Consider the following 21,491-nt stretch of genomic DNA (forward strand, 5'->3'; position numbering starts at 1 on the left):
ACTCATATGCAGTTCCAGTACATAGGGAAATAGGTCTCCATCCTCTACTTTCTATTGCACTTATGAAGATTGCTCTCAGTGCTGTTTTTTGTACGTTCTTTTCGTTTCCCCGATGTGATGACCAATACAACCAAGACACTGATCCTGCAAGTGCAAGATTGAAGCAAAGGTTGTATCAGCTTCCTTAAAGTTATTCAGCATCCTGTTTTATCAGATTAATACATTGTCAAGGATTAATGTATAATTCTTTCAGATTAATATGCTACAGTAACTACTTTTTAACCCCGAGCATCATGTGAATGCCAAAAGAATTGCTGAATTGTCGTCTAACTTCATCATTCTTTTATTCCTCATGAGACAAAGGTGGCCAAGCTATTGTTCTTGCACCGTATGCATGTCATTAGCAGTTTGGCTGTGGAAGAAAATGAGCTATTAGGGGATACTGAAGCTGTGGTTGCTAGGTCTTCTGGAACCCAGCTGTATGCCCAGCCCCATTCTACAATGCAGAAAGGGCTCAAAAAAGGCCATCTGTCTCCTGCCTCTGAATCACGTCTAGAGAACCCTCTCTGCCTTCACCTCGTCAAGGTACGTGGCACCTGTTTTACAGCTTTCAGCCAAGCAAAGATTTTAGTGTACAGCTAACAGATACCCTTTCTGATTCTTGGTGATACCTTAATTTCCTTGGTTCTGTACTGCCTCTTTCCTTTTCTTAAAACTTACAAGAGCCACCACAGAGAAAGATACAGCAATTATTTTATGTTCCAGAGACACCCTACAATAGGTAAGTACCGAATATAAAGAAGGGTATGTGGGTTACTGAATGTAATAAATAGAATTTGTGTAAGAAAATTCTCTTAGGAGAAATAGGATATCATGATCATATTTACAATGATCAGACGTGAACAGGACGAGACTTTTTCTTTTCAGAAAGACCTACATCTATCAATGTATAAACATGTATCTATATACACATTAATATATAAACACATACTACACATAGCACAGAAATATATAAACATACATCACTGATGAGATAGGACTGAACTATCACAAGCACATCATAACTCATTTTGCTTACCTACAAAAAGTGAAAGATATCCTGAGACTTTAAAAAAAAACCACCCACCCTAAAATTCTTTGCCCCTTGTAAAATACTAGATTTGGTTGAAAATTATGGTAGCTATTTCTTTTTGGACATCAAGTAGCCACTCCACCCTACCTTCACTCAAACACAAACATAAGAGTTTCTGTCATAATAAAGAGAAAGCCAAAACAAGAAGCATTTGCCCTCCGCTACTAGAGATAATGGCCAAAACATACATTTCCCCTTCCTATGACTAATGAGATAGCTGGTGAAGTGCCACCAATCTTCAGCCTATGAATTGTAGACTGGTTACAGTACAGAACTTAATTTTAACAGTGCAGCTGTTCATGTTTAAAATATTTTTCTCAAATGTGACCACTGAAAATGTAATTCAGATACCATTATTACTCTTGGTGTTCTGGTTCTGTATTAAGGATACAAAGGGAAAACCCTGCACAATTCATGCACGTTCTCCCCGAAGCATGCTTTGCTGATATGGAAACACTATCAATCATGACTCAAACAGGTGTGCATACATGCACCGGACTAACAGCATCTGTTCAGGTCAGTTCTGCAAATGAGAAGCACAATCCATGCAGCTGAAGCTTTGTCAAGCAAGGACAACAAAAGTCATTTAATGAGGGATATGAGAAGGCTTCTTTAGGCCAAATAACTTTCATTTTCTTTAACTTTGCTAAGAAGTGCTTTGTCCATTCTTGCTGTTACAAGATTGACTGTTGATGCACATATATTTGACCAAAAGCTGAAATGTATTTGCATTTCCAGGTTATACCAAACTTAAGACCCAATGACTCCTGTTTCCTGTAAATGCTTCATGCATTATAAAGCTTAACTGTACTTATCCTCTGTCATTTCAGCCTGTCAAGGAGTCTCTTTTCCTTATATGCTGCCCCATTACTGCAAAGGCCTTAAACTGCTCCTGCCATTTAGTCTCTCCCCAGAAACTTCTGAGCTCAGAAGTTGACAGGGCAATGTGATTCATCATCTTGTTCTTATTTTATGAATTATTAAATATTTGTGTAACAGAGTATGCATTGCAACAGCAACAACAACAGCAGTGAAGTGTTCTACCTCTTAGGATCATGGACACCAACTGGAGTGGACCAAGGGTTTGTTTAATCAGGTATTGGTTGATGGTACAGAATTCAGGAGATTTTACGATCCTCCCCTAATGCAGCAAGTCTGCCTTCGATGTGCTCATCAGAGGAAAGGAGGGATCTGCTCCTTGACCTTGGTTGATACAAAACTTACATCCCGTGGCATGCAGTTTATTAATCTTTCCACTTCTGTCCTAGAAAGATTTCCATATAATGTCTGCTTCTGCTGAAATTACTAGCAACCCAGTCACTGAAACCTTTTGAGCAGATCTGAATCTGTAAAAAATATACACCTCTCTTTACTTTTACTCAGTCAGCTGTCTCAGTATTATCTTCTGTTTGATGCCCTGAATTTTACTGGTCAGTAATACTGTATATTGGGTTAAAGAATTATTTCTTCTATCTGACTTGAAAAGTATTGCTTTTCAGTTTTGGGGAGTGGCCAGCTGTTGTAACACTCTGCTGCAGTAAAATACTGCAATAAAATACATTTCATCTTAGGTTAAGCTCAGCAAGAGATAGCCTTTTGGCATTCCAACTTATTCTTCACCTCATCTAACCCTTATGAGATCATGAAATAGAGATTACCATAAAGGGACAGAGAAGGCTGATAACCCAGATAAGACAACCATGCTTTTCATTGTCACACTTAAGTGGCGAATTTAACAGGCAAACTGACAGTTTGCTACGTATAGTTGGCAGAAAAGGAGTTGGGTCCTTGGGAAGGACAGAGCTCAGCATCTGCCTGTGTCTATCTTCCTCCCAAGTGCTGGATGCCAGTGGGTGGGCCAGTAGCCAGATCAGGCAGAAACTGTTACTATAACTGCCTTGCAGTATCAGGACCTCTGACTAAAGGCGGGAGCGGAAGCAATTCCAAACTCCTCACAGGCAGACCATGACCTCCCACAGCAGTGGCTCAGTGGTGGCTCAGCTGACATCTAGGAGAAAAAAACAGCTGGTTCCAGCAGGCAGAGTGTAAAGTTCTTGGCAGTTGGGGCCCATGAAGAAAAGGAAAATTGACTTGAGTTTCTTGGAGGCAGAATACATTGGCACTGTGGTGGAAGACAATATTTTTGAGAATAGACCGCTTAGTGGCTGTGATAATTCTTCAGCATTTAGCTACTCTATGTGCACCATTTCGTAATTCTTACCAAAGTCCAAATTAACCAGGCTGATACTTTCAACTCCTGTCAGTTTCTTCTCTCTCAAAATGCAAGAGAACATAGTTCAAGGGACCAGGACTTCTGAAGGAGAACTTCAACAGTGAGGCAACTAAAGCAAAAAAAATGGAGCCAAAGGCAGATATGTTACAGGTTCCATCAATGTGTTTCCATGCATCACAAGAACTGAATGTCTTTTCAAAAGTCAGCTGGACACTCAGTCCAAAGCCACGTGCTTAGGTGTTGTCCTATACCAGATAATACCGTCACAAAGCAGACCAGAAGACTGGCAGCAGAAAATACCCCCTCTGGGAAGCCAACAGTGAACTTTTCCACATAGACATCAGGTAGGTGAACTCAGCTGTGCACTCTGCGGCCACCTCCACAACTGGCTCAAATGCCCCAGATGGGGACTGGCCCATCGTGCCAAGACTGATCATAGCTGGAGTACCTTGCTGTAGAGGGGCGTGCTGGGTAGGATGCTGCACACATTCTCATCGACTGCTCTTTCCATGCTAGATTGCCTGAAGGTCTCAGGCTGAATGCTGCAGACTGAGGCCATTGTCAGTTCAAGACCTATGCGTCTTTTGAGTGCATCTTCAAACCTCTTCTTGCCCCCAGTATCACTGCTATAAAAGAACAGATTCTGTGGGTGCCGCTTTCCTTACACATGGAAAGCACAAGTGTTGCTGAAAGGGTTCGAGGATATTGTCAGAACCAATGAGGATGCCTAGCTTAAGGGGAATATTTTAATAAAAAGCAATATAATGCATTTTTCCCTTGTTAAAAATCTATAGAAACACCTGAAGTGCTTATGTTCCTTGTCAACATTATCAGATGTAAAACATTTTTCTGTCATGACTAACTCAGAACTCCGTGGAGGATATCACTAGTATCAAAAATAGCACAGGAAACTTTGGGATGCATAATCAAGTATTTTTTAAAAATCTGTTAGCAAAAATAGCAAGTTTCCAACAACCTCTCTCCCGCATAACACTTACAGTTTTGGTATTTCTGTGCATGTATAAAGTCCATTTCCTATTGTATTTCCCATCTCACGACTCCTTTGGGAAAACCTAATTCACAAACAAACAATTGCCAGACCAGATAACTAAATCTCCTTGCTGACCCCTTTCCATACAACCCAACAATAACAGAGACACAGTCTCTGCATTGCCATTCTCTGGTGTTTATGCTGTTTCAGTAATGATGTAATGGAAAGAAACCAACATGCTATTATTATTATTATTATGCTAAGGACTGCAAGGAAGAATTGGTATTCTTTAAGGTTTTATTTTTCCATTCAAAACCAAAAGTCTTTCCAGGGCTTTTTAGCCATTCACTGTTACAAAAGGTCAAAATACTCTACCAGAAACCTTAAAAAGCTTGATACTTGAAAAAAAGTTTTTTAAAACATTAACACAGCTAATCCATTTTGAGCAATGCCTTTTATGAGCAATGTCACAAGGTTACACACTTAGCCCTGTGGGCCTCAGCAGTCCCCATGTGTCCTATGCATGGGAAGACAGTGAAAGAAGTGACTCTACTTGACTACAGTCTTTGGCCTCCCATTCCCACCAAGGGTGGGGAAGCCTCTGCAAGAAGACCCATTTCCTTCTGCCCCCTTAGGACAACTAACCATAGCAACATGCATGGAGAGAAAGCTGGACTCTGCCCTCTTCCTCTCTGTGCTAGCTGTGACTAGGACGAGAACAGCTCACAGTCATCTCCTGAGATTGTTTGAAACCTATGTGATTTTCCTGACCACCACATATTTCAGGGCCAGGACATAGGCTATTCAGTCTGCCTCCCCCAGAGCCCTATGGCTGTTTGCTGACTTTTGTTGAAAGTCAAAATCTAATCCATAAACAAGTGTACAGCGTGGGATTGAAAAATGAACGCAGTTGAGATTTTGCAAAGATTGGTTCTGAGTTGGGGAGGGAGAGGAAGAGAAAGAGAGGGAGACCCATTTCACTCAGCAGAAGCTCGCTAACATGAGAAGTTTCTGGAGAAAGCAACCTGAGTGTGACACAAAGTGCCTGTCAGAGAGGTCAGTGATCACGCTCAAGGTTTGTGAGGCAGTCTGGAGACATTTCACCCATGAAGGTTTTTAAGAATCAAAAAGGCAGCTAGGAACCCAGATCCTGAAAAGAACAGGGAACCAGCAAGGGAGAAGAATGTGGCTGGTTTTGCTCATCTTTGGAAGCCTAGCCTTAGCTAGCTTTGAAACCTTCTACATTAGTGTGTTATATAGTGCATGGTTCTCCCATATAATTTTGGCATTTACATCAGTACATTAGCAATGGAAACGATTTCCAAAACAGTCCTCATTCTTTTGTCTTTGTCACACTTATGATTCATCTCCCAGTCTCAGCTCTCCATATGTAAGTAGCTCCAGGAGACCAAATAAAAACATGGGAGACTAGGAATCTATTATGCAGAGGAAACAATGAACCTGCATCCTCTGCAATTCAAAATTCTGCTGGATTTGACAAAATCTACTTTTAAATTGTCATTTTCTACTGTCAAGTATATAGCGACAGTTTGTCAAGGGTAGGAGTGAAAAAGTACCTTCCAAAGACATACTCCAAGCTAGTGGTTCTGCAGTTAGCTTTATGTTCAAGAGAATGACAATACCAAATGTATATGATGCACTTCAAATGGATATCATGATGGATAAAAGGAAACAAACTAATTCAGAGCATCTCTTAGGGCTCAATCTTATCAATTAGTGTCTGTTGAGACTGTATGTATTATATCAAGCACAGATGAAAATTGTGCTGCAATACTACCCCCACGGCGCAACACATAACTTTATGTACTTATTTGTGCGACCATGTCATGCCCCAAAGCTGTGTAGCTGCCATTTTCAATGGATATACAACTGCAGCCCTATACAATACCTCTTAATGTACGTATTAAAATTTTCCATTATCCGGAGATTCAGGATCTTCAAGTCTCAGCTATTCTTACAAGACAGCTTTCTTAAATTGCATTAGTGCCCCTAGGGAGCCTGTGCCACTTAGCTTACTGGTCATGTAGCATACAAAGGAGTTGTTATGGAGACTGATGTCTTCCCAGCAATTATATGGTGTAATTAGTGTTGGATGCTACAATGTAACTATCAAGCTGTCTCCATGGAAACTACCCGAAAACCTATACTTTTAAGGTTTCAGCAACTGGTCTTTTTTATAGACCCTTAAGACACAGTTAAGAGCACACTGATTGCCTTATCTGCTCGTCAAGCTCAGCTGAGAAACACATTTTCTTTTCCAAGGTATTTGCATAGTCCTCATGGTGACTCACAGGAATCAAATATCTGTGTCAAGAATAAATGTACATATTCCATACAGTGAGGACAAACCACAAATCAATAAGGATTTTTACCATTTTCAATTACCTTTACGCATATGTGTGTGCATATCCACATGTATAAGAGTACACAAGCTGTGTAGATGAAAGAAGCTCACTTCTACTTTTATGAACCCCTTCTTGGCATACTTGAAAGCTTTAGGGTCATGGAAACGCCCTCTCTCAGATTAGAGACACACTTCAAACCACACCAGTGCCATGGAGAGCACCTACCAGCAGAATCTGGTCAGGTCTAGCACACAATTCCCTCTCTGTCCCAGGGTTTTGGCTTGCAGCTGCACAGTTTTTCCAGGTTGGGTGAGCAGAGATCTTGAGACAGCCTTGCACGCAGTGCAGGATCTTTGCCGAATGAAAATGCACTGTGTTTCTGGAACTCCAGTGGGAGTAGATGACATTTTTGCATAAAGCTTTATGAGGTCCAGGCCAAGAAAGCAATGTGATTTTCAGCCAAGAATCTCACTGTCACTTTTGCCGGAGCACAGCAGCATGCAAAGACGACACTACTTCAGTCTACAATATAACCAAGTGGGCAAGTGCCAGATAACCAAACACATTCTTGTTCTGGTTATGATATACATATAACATTTTTAAACAGATTTTTTTATCCAGAATCCTCTCCATTAGGGCAGAGATGAACAAGGAGAGTCATTTGCTTCAAAAGGTACCAACGGCAGGACTCTTTCAGAGTGGCACTTATTTCTGCAAGTAAAGAGCCCTCTGCAGCAGTAAGGAACTGACATGCTGGACCAGAATATTTTATAACACTTGCATGGCTAAGCAGCAGCGAGAGAGGAATTGAGAGATACACAAATAGGAGCACATGCTTTAGCAGAGGCTTTAAGACTGCAAAAATGTGGAAAAGCATGAATTTGTTTTATTTCTCTTGGTTGGTTTGCTCCTGGAATTAAAGCAGATAAAATTCTCATGTGAACTGCTATCTGTGAAGAGAGGTGCAGTGAGCATAACCAGACTAGGAGCCCCAGAAGACTTGTAGTTGTGGCCTCTCCATTTTATGAGAAGCAGGAAAAAGAGAATTTCTGCTTTAATAAAAAACATCAGTACTTTTCCAATCTTTAAGAGGGATATCATCCATTTTTTTGCACTGACAGGAAGATGGATCTAGTCTGTCCATTCTCTTCAAGAATCCATGGGGACCAAAGAAGCAGATACACAGACACAAAATAGAAAATCAAAGACTACAGGAGACATTCTGAATAGCTGTTATATATTTCGGGGGAGGACTAAAACTGCTGGGGTCTAAGTACAATGGGCTACAGTTAGGTACATAGGACCCACGGATAAGATCCTCTTTCAGACACTCCTGCAAAATTACTTTCACAATGTCTGGCAGCCAGCATTAAACATAGGGTGACCTGGGGCAAACACTTCTAAAGTTCACAAGCAAGGAACCAAAGCAGCTGTCAGGGGATGCTTTTATGTATCAGGGAGTCTCCAACACTGTTCAGATACACCAGAGATTACAAAAAGGTGCATGGGATGGCCATATAGAAAAGAGTTGTATACTCCTGATCAGATTAATCTAAATTTTCTTCCAACCAATGCGTAAGAAAAACAGTGTAAAACTCAATGCAACTTGATTTCAGTTATCCAACTTCATTTCTTCAGATGAGGGAGGAAGAAATCCACTGACCTTCCCATTTATTCTTTCTCTTTATAACAAGCTGCCTCAATAGGTTCCTATTGGAAACAAGCTGAACTCCCTACTACAAGTTTATTGGGATAACACTAAACATGATACAGGAATATGAATTCAAAATTAACCAGCATCTTGTTGAAAAGTTCTGAAACACCATTTTTCCCTTCTATTCATGATTTAGATTATTTCTGCTGCCTAACTTCTAGAGACCCTAACAGGTTTCATCACCAGATATAGATTGGCAGCCTTAATCTAAACAAACTCACTGACAGCACTGTTAGAGCTCATTAGCGTTCTCACCAGATGCTTCTGTCTGTATATATGAGCATCTCCAGTTTTTCTTTCCAGTACATGACCCATGATACTAGCATAGCTTTCAAATTAAAACAACAAATCTCAGTACAGCTTCAAATCCTTGCTCTTCTGGGGATTAAATCTGTGCAAGGCTATGACAAACAGTCCATATTTCTTGGGCTTCTTAAAAGCATTTTTTTTGTTTTACAGATCACTTTAGTGATTTTTTGGCATTTTGCACAAACCTATACAGATATGACTAAACACGCACACTATTTGCTTTCACAGCAAAAGTGCAGAGAGCATTTGTCACTATAAATATCACACAGGACTATATACACAGATGAAACCTGTGCTTTGTCTGTCTCTGCACAAAGCAACGCTTTGACACGAAAGCTGTCAGAAATCATTACGGGGAAGAATTTAAAAACCTCATACAATGATTAAGTTGCCACAGCCAAAGTAAGTATCATAAAAACAAGTTACGACCCAGCTCCACTTTTTAAGTGAATGAAAAATTAGAGGGCAGGGAGGCCAAATATGTGGGCTTCACAAAGAATGTCTCCTTGAATCTGCAAAGCAGGCCTGATCAGATCTCATGGTTAGTTTATTGGTCGATCGGCACTTAACAAGAAATGAATCGGTGACAACGATCTCAGCCCCAGCTCATCAGTCACATAGGTACAAAGCATCCAAATGGAAAACAGATTTTCGGATTCTCTGCACCTCCCTAGAGGCCTGAGCTGCTGTCTGAGGACTACAGCGTTCTCCTTTCTTGGCTCATTTGCAAAATAAACATATTCTGGCCTCAAATGCTGCTCCTTTCCAACTGCTGGTGAAAACTCCAGTCAGTCTGAGAGATTAAGAGGATGATATAGGGCACCACTCAATCCAAGAAAAATGCTCATGTGGGAACGCAGAGCCGTTGTTGTGACCAGAGGGTTTTTTTTCCACTGGATCTCATTCTGCAAGTCCTGATTCAAATAGTTTCTATCTTTATTCTTTATCCACATTAACTTCCTTCCTTGTTTTTTTAAAAGGGAGTCACACACTTGGATTTAAACAGATTTTTACAGTACTAGTTAAATACTCCTTTTCTGTACTGACGCTGACTTAAGATGTGATTGAGACAGCCCTCATACCCAGGCAATGTTGGGCTGCATCAGTATGTAGTTTTAACACTTCCAAACACCTGCAGGAAGCAGCATTAGTGATAGATAGATATGACTCCTCTTAACTACCCCATATGTAAATTCATGGTTCCTTACAGTTACAAGATACCTTGTGAGAATTTTGTGGGAGTGGGTAGATCAGCCCTTACCCTTGTAGGCAAGCTCCAGTTCAGCTCTTGCCTTCTGCCTGTCCATGTCTGTCTCTGCAGTCTCTTTTGATCTCTGTTCTGAAACTGATGTATAGTGTTTCCAAATTTTTCAAGCATTCACTGACTTCTACCCCCAAATCAGCTGCATTTCAGCACTTGAAGCAGCAGTTCTTCCATGCTCCTCATGCTGCCTCAGATGGGTATGACTGAGCCCTAAAATCATTCTTACAGCAAGCTTTAAAACACTAGTGAAAGACATTAGGGAAACTGATAGTTTTGATAAAATTGTTAGTGCTACAGACAGATCTCATGTCCTTATTACTTATTCCCCTCCTTGAACTCAAGACAGGACATAATTTGAGCACTGGTTAGAAGCTACAACAGGAAAAGGACTAATTTGCTCTGTTACAAAAACCTTCCTAAGCAAGATAATTAAGCCAAGCACATTAACAAACACAGACTTTTAAGGCTGAAGAACAGATTAAATTATCATAGTGACACAGGGACAAATCTTTAGTTGCTATAAAGGCACATAATTACATTGACAACGGTGGCTAGAACAAACTTTGTCTAATTTATATCTAGAGTTGGCCAAAACCCCACAAATCTAGAAACCCTTGAACTTCGGGAAAGCTTTGATCCAGTCCAGACTCTGTGGCTCTGATCCACTTCAGCTGGGAAGGACCCAAATCTGCTTAAAATATATTTCACAACACATCTTTGCCTGCATTTTTTTTTGGATAGGTCATAAATACCACATGTAGAACCATTTCTCCTTATTCACAATACCTACTACCAGAGCTAGCTATTCCCATCTCCAACCCAGAATGTTTGAAAAAAAAAAAAGAAAGATGCAAGAGCAAGCTTTAGATCAACTGACTTGCTACCAAGGAGGAAGAAGAAAGCTAAGGTACTAAAATCTGCACAGTCAGAATGTTTGGAAGGAATTCAAACTCATGAGAAACTCTATGTGACTTGTACAGTGTGGGACAGCTTGCAAAGCACGGAACGAGCCATATCACTCCCTTCTTGTTATCCCCAGAAAAACCAAAGACTCATCTGACTACAGTTTCTAAACACGCATATTATGCAAGTCTACTTCTTTTTTTTTTTTTTTAATTTGGTAAGGTAACAGCTTCATTCACTGTAGTAGGAAAGCTGCGATCACAAACCACATAGGAAGGTTGTGGTTTTCAGATGACCTAGCTGAGTAAGTAAAATCTAACCAGGGAAAAGGAGTCTGACAAGCTCTTCTGACTGCATTTACCACTGACAATTTAACAAATGAGCTGTTAATAACTTAAATCAAGTACAGCCAGACCCTAGATCCACAGATCATAGGATAATTCCAGTAGGAATGGACCTCAGGAGGTCAGACTAGGTTGCTCAGGGCTTTGTCCAGTTGAGTCTTGAAAAACCTTCAAAGACGAAGACTGCACAGCCTCCCTGGGCAACCTGTGCCCCTGCCTGACTTGTTCTCAGGTTGAAAAAGTTTTTCCTTATACCCAATCTGAACCTCTCTTGTTTCAACTTATGCTTGTTTTCTTTCACACACACCCCCACCATGCACCACTGTGAAGAACCTGGATCTGTCTTGATAATTTCTTGCCCATATCAAGATAAAATCTTGATAATTTCTAGCCCATAGCTACCGGGCAGCTGCTGTTTGTTAGGTGCTCCCAAAGCTGTCTCTCTTCCAGGCTGAACAAGCCTGGTCCAGCAGTCGCTCCTCACAAGGCAAGTGCTCCAGCCCCTGAGCTTCTTGGCAGCCCTCTGCCGAACTCGCTCCAGATTATCTATGTCTTCCCTGTACTGAGGTGCCTAAAACAAGGCTCCCTATTCCAGGTGCGGTCTAACAAGTGCTGAGTCGAGGGACATGATCACTTCCATGAATTTACTGCCTGTGCTACTGTTAGTACAACCCAGGATACTTTTGGCCTCATCTGCCAGGGCACACTGCTGGCTCACGTTCAGCTTGCTGTCTACCAAAATCCCCAGGTCCTTTTCTACAGAGCTGCTTCCCAGCCATCCAGTCCCCAGCCTGTATTATCGCCAGGGGCTCTTCCTTCCCATGTGCAGGGCTTCACATCTTGTCCTTGCTGAATTTTGTAAGATTTCTGTTGGCCCACTCCTCCAGCCTGTCCAGGTCCCTCCAGAAGGCAACCCTGTCCTTCAGCATTATTGACTGGTGCTCCCAGTTCAGTGTCCTTTGCAAAGGTCAGTGCACTCTGATTCTTCAATAAAGGTGTTAAACAGGAAGGGTCCCAGGACAGACCCCTGTGCTACTCCAGTTGTCACAAGCCTCCAGTTAGAGTAGGAATCATTAACCTCTACCTTCTGAGCCTGATCATCCAACCATTTTTTTTACCCATCTAATTCTCTGCCCATCCAGACTGTAACAGTCTAATTTGGATAAAAGAACATTGTGGGAGATACTGTCAAAAGCCTTGTTAATGTCAAGGCAAACAACATCCACTACTCTCCCCTGCAACGATAGCAGTGGGAGTTCTGGTACTGAACTTCAGGGAACTAGTTTTAACTCTTGGCTCTGGGAAGACACACTGGAAACAACGGCTGGTGCACACACTCTCAGAAGGAGTATTCTTCTCCAAAACACCTTTGGAAAGTATACATTTGTATTACTGGGATTCAGTAGGACAAATCCTTAGCTGCAATAATCAGCCCAGCTCCGTTAAACTCAGTCTATATACAGTATTTCATCTCAGCTAACAATCCTGGCTTACTACACACCTGATATTTGTTGCCTCAACTCTACATGTAGGTTGCACAGACAGGCCCTAGGAGCGTCAAATAGGAATAGCAAGGGAAACTAGAGTGATGCAGAAATTCCTCAGTTCTCCTGGGAGAAGCACAGATCCTCTGTGTTCTTGTGACAGTCCTTCTCTTACCTTTGCAAGGAAACTCCATGCTGCATATTGCCCTGAAGTTGTGCTGCTTTTTAGCTTCACTGTGTGCAACATCAGAAAGAATCCCAATAGTCCACTGCAAATGATGGGGAAAGTTTGTTAATAAAGTCTCTTAATTTCAACTAAGCAACCTCTTACAGCCATCTTGGTTTTTCTAATGCAGAACTGAACAGTCACCCTTCAAGCAGTGTTAGTCCCATTTGAAGAAAGCAAGCTGGTGGACAAAGAGCTTACATTACGTCCAGTACATCTCAGGTTTTGTCCAGTCAGTGACTAGAGTCTGAGTAAAGTAAGTCTGACGCTCTTATGGCTGGTCTCTAATGCACTTGCATAATCAGAAAAGTAGAGATTATTGGAAACATGAGGTGAAATATTAAGTTCAGGCATTGAAATGGCTCTGAATAAAGGCAATGTTAGTTTCAACAGGAGCCACACATGTTTGGCAACTAACTCACTTCAACCTCCACAGAGCCTTAAACTGGAAAAATAACCACTGGAAAGTTTCTGCCTGAAGCTTTCAAGCTGTTTAAACTTCATGAAGCCTAAAATTCCAATTAGGAAGTAAAATGCATCTCTACTGTATAACAAATAGACAGATGACTCAGTAGTACTGGGAACAGAATACTCCAAAGCTCTCTGCTGATGATTAAGTAGATTTTGATTCTCAAGTCATATAGGACAGTACTCCCCAATGCTCCTGTAGCCAAGACTACTCCTAAGGAAACTCTGTTCCACATGTCACTGGACCTCACAGAGCTTATGAGCTTTGGCTCTGGATTTTGTTTCACTCATGACATACTTACAACCCACTGGTTGTGAACCAGTGAAACAGCATAAACAGCAAGCAGGGACTAGAAAAGGACTTCAGAATATGTAAGGCACAAATTACTGTGTGGCTGCTTGAGAGGCATAAGAGATGACAAAGTACTGTGGGAAGCTGCATGGGAAAGGAGATAGGATCAACACAGCACACAGGTGGTGAGGCCAAAAGTGCCTTGGTATTTGAAGAAGGCATGCTGCTCTGGATACTGATGCAATGCAGTTGGTGCTCTCTCTGCAATAGCAGGAATGGTGGAAAACAGTGGCTCTCCAGGTCAGAAGTTGCATGCTGGGCTCCAGCACTTCAGCCAAGCGCTGTTCCCTGATCAGTACATGTGGCAAAGTTGTGTCTCAGCCACATGTCAAGTCAGTACAGGTGTTTCTGATACACCAAACAGTAGGGTAAGATAACTGCCCAGGAGTAGGAGGTACTAGGGTTTCTTACAGAGCCATAACGCGAGACCCCAAAGGACTATCTGCTGTGGCTGGAGTCAAGAAAGCAAATGCTGCTTTGATGATAAAAGATAGGCCCAAGCTCAGCTCCCTGTGGCAGAGGATGAAGTGCTGAACAGTAGAGCATTCCATTCTGAGAAATCAATCAGTTCAATGAAACAGCATTGCCCAAACTTTTGAAAGTCCAGCAGCTGGCTTAAGTTTGTTCCACATCTTCTGCCGTGCTGAGAAGAGCTTTTAGTCGGAGTGATTTGAAGCTGTTTAGTGTAATTCAGAGATAAAAAGTGAAACAGCTAATTATAATAGCCGAAATATTGATGTCAAAATTAACACCAATTTATTTCATTAAATGAATGGAGCACTTTGCACCTTACTACTAATGCTTCAGACATTCTGCACAGGTAGTAGGTTTAGCCGCATCAGTTACCCTTACTTTACATTGTATAGGTTGTCCCCCAAATCCTTTATGTCTATAAAGACACTAGATTACAAGATGTAGGAGAGCAACTGAGATGCTTGTTTTCTCCATCTAACTATTCCTTTCCACTTGCTGTAGTGCTATCTGCTATAGATGTACTGAACCTGGGGCAATGGAAACAGAAGTGGGAGGCTACAACAGCAGTAAAATCCTAACAAAGTGAAAGAGAAGAATATCTGGGCTAGACAGATCTCCGTTAGTGACTGCAGCTAGACCTTGCCTTTGAGAAGAAATAGATTTCACCACTACCATGGAACAACTTATTAATACCTAATTGCAACTTACTTGTAGTATCGATAGTCCACCTTTGGAAAAAGCCACTTTTGTACCAAAAAAATACACACATAGGGAAATTATTTAACAATCATTTTTAATATCCCCTTTTAATGGAAAATCCGGATACAATTAAGAAAATCCCTAATGATCAGGAAATAATTGTTGCCATCAGTTAGCATGAAAATATTTTTTCCTCCTCTAAAAACAAAATACTTCCATTTGGCAAAAGACTGGAGGGGAAAGACAGGAATAAATTGTTTTGAGATAATTAAGACCTATGGAAAACATACTTACATTGTCCTGTGAGAATTACACTATGGGGCAGTGAACTTTTGCTACTGAAAATAAAGGAACGCTTGTTAAAGCTTTTCCCTTTTACCCAAAAAAAGCATTCTGCCAAATAACAACATGTACAGGCAAATAAATCCATGTACACCCATATACTGCTGGAGACTAATACTTTGTAATCACTGCTAACAGCAAGTTTTACAAGGGCTAATCCGACTTCAGAAGCATTTGAGAGATGCTATTTATGAAAGCTTTGCTATATTAGTTAAAAATTATTTTACTGGTGACTGGGAACTCTCCTGATCAGAATGCACTCACTCAAATAAACACATATGCTTCCAGCACATTTGAATCTCAGGCCTTCAAATGCCTATCCACAGATATGCACAGATACATATTCTCTGCAGTTTTACTGGCTTATGCCAGCAGAAACTAGTAAAACTAAGGTTTTGCATGCTCCAAAATTTTTAACTGAGATTCAAGGTTGGAAGTCAATGGTGTCTCTTATTTTGAAAACATTCACATGTCCTGTTATAGAGAGGTTACCTGGCGCAGCAGCTGCTATGAAACCTGTAGAAGTACAGGAATGGAAAGTCCAAGACACTGAAGAGATCACCTGAGGGACAAAGCAATATACTCAGTGGAACACAGGGAAAAAAAATTACCCGCTGTTACAAGCAGGGGAACAGCAATTATATGAACATTACTAGTTTAACATTCGTTTGAGCCTTTACAGCTGGCTGACTTTTCATTTATGATGCTTTCCACATTTCTAGTGTGTTTAATGATTTCTCTCTGACCTTGCTTCTAGCCAGTTCCTGCCTTTGGTTGAAAAAGGGGAAAGGGATACGTAAGAGTATTCTTTGCTAGTATACAGAAGATCCTGCTTAAGCAACAGTTGCCAGTGGATAGACATGCATCATATCCACTTCTTTTATTACAGAGCTCGTGATAGTTCCTACTGAAGCAACAGGAAACACAGACATATGTTGGCTGCTTCCCCCTCTGGCATTTGAACTCTGTCACACAGAGCAAGTTGAGAGGTTTAAAAAATTTCTCCCAGATCCAAGCAGAGCTCTCAAGTACTTGCATTTCCAAGAACCTGAGCCCTGGTTGTTCTTGGTAGCAACAACTCCCAGGAGTTCTCCAGCCTTCAGGCTCTACAGATTTGGAGGAAGCTCCATATTTCACTTTTCGAAATGCAGGACTATTTTGCTTAACATGTCTATCTATCCTGGTGGGGGAATGCTATATACACAATATGCACCACCAGGCAAAAGGGGAAATTCATGTTTATTGAAATGCTTCTTCCTTTGTTTTTCTGACTGAGCAAATGTCTAGTGAAAGAAACAATAATCTTTATCCTTCTAACTATTTAAACACCAGTGTGATAAGAGTATTAGCCACCATCAAATATTCAGTTTCTCCATTTTTAGCCTTTGATCTTCTGCTACTTCAAATCCTGCCACGGGCTTAAGCAACAGGATACATCCTATGAAAGCAACAAAATGAACTCTCTGCATAGCACTGAGGGCAATGCAGAGAAGGAAACTCAGTTCTATATGGACTGCTGGGACACTGCTCTGAAGAGGACATATTCACCTAGGGAATCCTTGTTGTTTACCATGCACCACCTCAAAAGCTGCTCTTCGTTGTCTGTCCCATGCTGCTGCTTTGCAAAGGGCAGCTAAGAAAGGTATTAGTAAATATCATGCAAATTACACAGTATTATATACCCTCCTCTCCTCTTCCTACAGCATATCTTCTTATTGGTCATATTCCTATTGAATTCCAGAGCTAAACTCCTACAGGGTTTGGCCTTTAAAAACATGCAGGGAAAGGAAAGGCAATATGGAAACCTAAAAAAGGAACAACTCAATCCACTTTACCTGCTGGGTGGGATGCAGAGGCCAACAGCACCACACTGAAAAATAAAAAAAGATTAATTGTATACTACAGAATTTATGACATGGCCTGAACATTATAAATTGATGTCTTTGTGTTTGTTTTTTCATGGTGAAACTTATTCCAGTTAAGTAGAATAACTGAGGCATAAGTATCAATTTAAAAAAAAAAAAAAGTTGGTTGGGAAGGAATCTCCAGGGTCACCTAATACAACCTCTCACCTGAAGCAGGACTATCACCAATATTTGATCATGCCCTCTATGGCTCTGTCTCAAAAACCTCCCAGCATGGAGATTCCACACCTCTCTGGGTAACTTGTCCCAAGGCCACCCTACCCTCCTAAGTGAAGAAGTTTTTCCTGATGTCCTGTCTTTAAACCACCAAAGCTGCAATTTATGGTTGTTGTTCCGTGTTATACCATCTGGCATTCCTTAGAAGAGTTTGGCTCTGTCATCTTTGCAACTCCCTTTCAAGAAGGTGTAGGCAGTTTTTAGGTTGCACCTTGGTCTCCACTTCGCCAGTCTGAACAAGACTAGCTCCTTCAAACTCTCCTAGTAAGCCATGTGCTCTAAGTCCTTAACAATGTCAGTAGCCCTCTGCTAGTTCTTCAATTTCTCAGTATCTTTCTTGGACTAGGAGGCCCAAAACTGAAGAGTATTCCAGCTGCAGCCTCAGCAATGCTCATAATACCTTCTCTTGATCTCATGGTCACGCTCCTTCTAATGTAGCCCAATACATGGTTTACCTTAATTTGCCATGAGCACGCACTACTGTCTCATAGAGATCTCAGCATTCACTGTTACCTCCAAGTCCTTTTCAACAGACCTGCTGTTCAGCCAGCTGGTGACAGCACTGAGACAGAATCTACAGAGAACTGTACTTGTGTCTAGACTTGAGTGTCCCTCTGTCTGAGGATTAATTTCAGCTGCGTGCGTACCGGTGTCTGCTTTACAGGGATGTGCATGTATTGCATATAAGAGTACAATATAGAGTCTTATGCATGTGATTGTGCATGCACTGCACATTCATGCCCAAAATGTGAGTTAGAGAAAGGACAAATGCTGCAATTAAACAAGATTAAAAAAAACACATGAAAATAAAACCAAGTACCAGCCTAAATGATGCACACTTTCAGAAAGATACAAGTCAACAAGAAAATCAGCTGTGACCAGTTCTTTACCTGGAGTATCACTTAAGATTTCTGAGGTCCTACAAAAAATTCATCCTCTGAGTTTGCAGTATAGGCTACACATACCCTTTTTCAGTGCTACTGATTTTTCCAGTAAATTTCTGATTTTTTTCCCAAATTTTTTCATTCCATGTTGTTTCCAAGGTTAGAAGGCTACAGAAACATATTCTGGGGCACTGTAAGATGGGAGAAGCATGCAAGTCTCCAAAGCAGAGCTACAGCTTCCTCCAATTACCAACAACATACGTCCATGACAAACACAAAGGACAAGAGGGAGAAGGAGAGAAGAGTATCTGGAGAGGTTGCTTCTTGATAAACAGCAAGCACTGCACTTACAAAGGTAAAAAGACATTCATTAATATTACGAATGCTAAAGCTAGGCAATTTTCCCAGGCTAATTACCAGTGATTCTTACAGTTCACTAGGCCCAGTAATGGCAGTGAAGTGCCAACCCAGCCAGCAGAGGAATGGAAAACTGAACTCGCTGTAAATGAGCTACCTCCAGTGCCTGCAGTACAGTATCATAAGCGTGGTGCTTATATCAGGCCAACTCCCTTTTCCAGTGTTAACACAGCTACCGTTTCCAAGCCTGCTCACTCTCAGCTGGTCCCAGTTCTCTACGTGACCAGGCTACTGCACTTGGTGGCCTGCCCTTGGCATGCTTTGGTAAATCCCAGCGTCATTCGCAGAGACATCGGTAGCAAAAGGAACTGCAAAGAGCATGGAAATCCCGTGACCAAGGAAGCCTTGACGGGGAAGCTTGTCACTGAAATCAGCCACAGAAGACAATGGGCTGAAGGAGTAAATGGTGCATGAGTGACAGGCAGGCGGGTATTTTAGGCTTAATGTTTTATACAATGTCTTTGAAAGGCATCAGCTGGCACAGTATGTTCACATTGTCCATATTTATACATGTTTTTAAAAGATGTGATTGTGACAAAGATGTTAAACAAGGCAGAGCAGATCCCTTACAGCAGGTAATTCCTCCCTGCCTCTCCTCCTCACACACGCGCGCTCTCCCCGCATGGGATGCCAAGAAGAAATCACAATAAACAGGTCCAATTCCTCAGTCTGCTGGTAAAGAGAAAAAAGGAAGCGAAGGCCTATTGCTTTTGACTGAATAACAGAGAAAACAGGAGACTGGCAGGGCAAGTGAAACTGTATCAACAGTGATGAGAATTATGACTAAGCCATGTTTCTCCACTTTTGCTTTTTGCATTATTAATTTTTAAACAAAAAAACACTGAGATTGGGAAATACTCAGAGAGAAACTTCCTTCTGCAACCAAGAGGAATTGATAACCCTACCAGACATCCCAGGCCTCGATCCAAAGAAAACAGGAGAAAAACAAAACTTTCCCTGTGAAGTGTGGGGTAGGTTAAGGCAAATGGGTTAGATGGCATTAAAGCTGTACTGTAACTCTGGTCTGAACAGAACAACAGTAGAAAAGACACCATGATGTTGTAAAACCAGATTAGGGATTCAGAGGTTTCCAGCAGGACAGCCTGAACATCAGGCTGCAGCAAAACCAAAATCCCTGTGCTGGATTTCTCTGCTCCTCTCTTTTTCCCCTGCACTCAATACTGAGGGCTGGGTCACCTGTGGTTTTCTTTCTGGCTAAAAAGAGGTTCTGCCAACAAGAAAAGCAATTTATGCCTGCAAAGCTGCCCTTCCCTATTGCAGAAAGTCTACTGCAGTTTTTTTAATTCACAAAAGTGACAGATGAAGCCAGATGTAGTTTAGCTGCATAGAGTAGAACCTTTACCTCACGCCTTTGTCAGTGTCATTTATTCACTATTTGAAATTCTCCCACTGTAAGTCTTTGTTGTCTCCTCACCAGTGACTGCTAGGCTATCTGGCATGCCTTTGTGAATAAATATCAGACAATGACAGATACTGGGATGTACTGAAACTTTCTTCCAGGTTCTCCACAAGAAGTAACATATCTCTACCTGCCTCAGCATAGGAGAAAGACCAAGATGAGCCATGACCCACTTCTAAGACGCGTTATGTATCCCTCAACATGCCAGGTAGATGTTACTACCTGCCCACCTCACACTACCCCTTGCCAGCTAGCTGGGGTGGGGGGGCAGAGAAATCTGGTTGCCTGCTTGATAAGAAGTGGAGGACTGGAAAGGAATAAAAGAAAATGCAAGATTTCTGGAAAAAAACACGAGGAAGTAGAACACTAACGCAGAAGTCAGAGTACAGGGAAATACAATGCTGCAGTAAAAAAAGGTGGTGGGAACAAGACTGGAGGATCAGAGGGAGGTTCTTGGAAGTACATTTCCTCTCTTCTCTTCCTCGCCCTCCCTGCTCCACATGCTTAAACACAAGGGACATGGATGAACAGGATGGGGTTGGGCACTGAAAAGCAACATCACCCCTCCCTTCTCTGCATAGCACAGCTCTGCTTCCCCTCCTCTATGTGTTCCTGGGCTGGCTCCTTTTTTAAAAGCCATTCAATAATCATGCTGTAAGTGATGAAGTGAGAAGAACGCCACACTTTCAACATCAGCAAATACTTCTTCGGATCCGTTTAGTTCTGGAAAGTTCCTGCTCATGTACATTTGCTTAAGATGTTCTCCCCTCCCAAACTGTTCCAGATTTTAAAACAAGAAACAGTGCATGGCATGTAGGGACAGCATATGTTAGGGGACTTTGCTAATTTCAGTTGCACCTCTGGAAGTGTCCAACAGAGCCAATACAGTTAATGTTCCTTTTTAATCTAAATATATATATATTTTTAATCTAACATATTGGTACATTCTAACACCCAGTAGCTTGGGGCAGAACTTTTAATCTGTTCTATCCAGGCAGTCTCCGCACTCAGAGTACAACTGTGCTTTCATATCAAACAGAAACGCTTTGAACAGCCTCTATTGTATATTTTTTCCTATATATTTTCCTATATATTAGGAAAAATCTTTTCACCAAAAGGGTTATCAAGCACTGGAACAGGCTGCCCAGGGAAGTGGTTGAGTCACCATCCCTGGAGGTATTTAAAAGATATGTAGGTGTGCTGCTTACGGACATGGTTCAGCGGTGGACTTGGCAGTGTTAGGTTTATGCTTGTACTCAATGATCTCAAGGGTATTTTCCAACCTAAATGATTCTATGATTCTAAACACTATCTGGCTGTGCCCACAC

General features: G+C 41.5%; 1 protein-coding gene across 1 annotated transcript in view; it reads right to left on the bottom strand.

Annotated features, from left to right (window-relative positions):
* The window catches only part of SLC35D4 (solute carrier family 35 member D4), a 57,287-nt gene that overhangs the window by 12,783 nt on the left and 23,013 nt on the right, over window positions 1-21,491 (bottom strand). Inside the window, exons 11-13 of the mRNA XM_009493671.2 lie at window positions 17,137-17,171; window positions 15,794-15,863; window positions 12,916-13,009 (exon numbers count right to left, since the gene is read on the bottom strand). Of these exons, the coding sequence (XP_009491946.2) occupies window positions 12,916-13,009; window positions 15,794-15,863; window positions 17,137-17,171 (199 nt within the window). The remainder of the gene's footprint in view (window positions 1-12,915; window positions 13,010-15,793; window positions 15,864-17,136; window positions 17,172-21,491) is intronic.

Source organism: Pelecanus crispus, chromosome 2 (genome assembly GCF_030463565.1).
Source record: "Pelecanus crispus isolate bPelCri1 chromosome 2, bPelCri1.pri, whole genome shotgun sequence".
Lineage (NCBI taxonomy): Eukaryota > Metazoa > Chordata > Aves > Pelecaniformes > Pelecanidae > Pelecanus > Pelecanus crispus.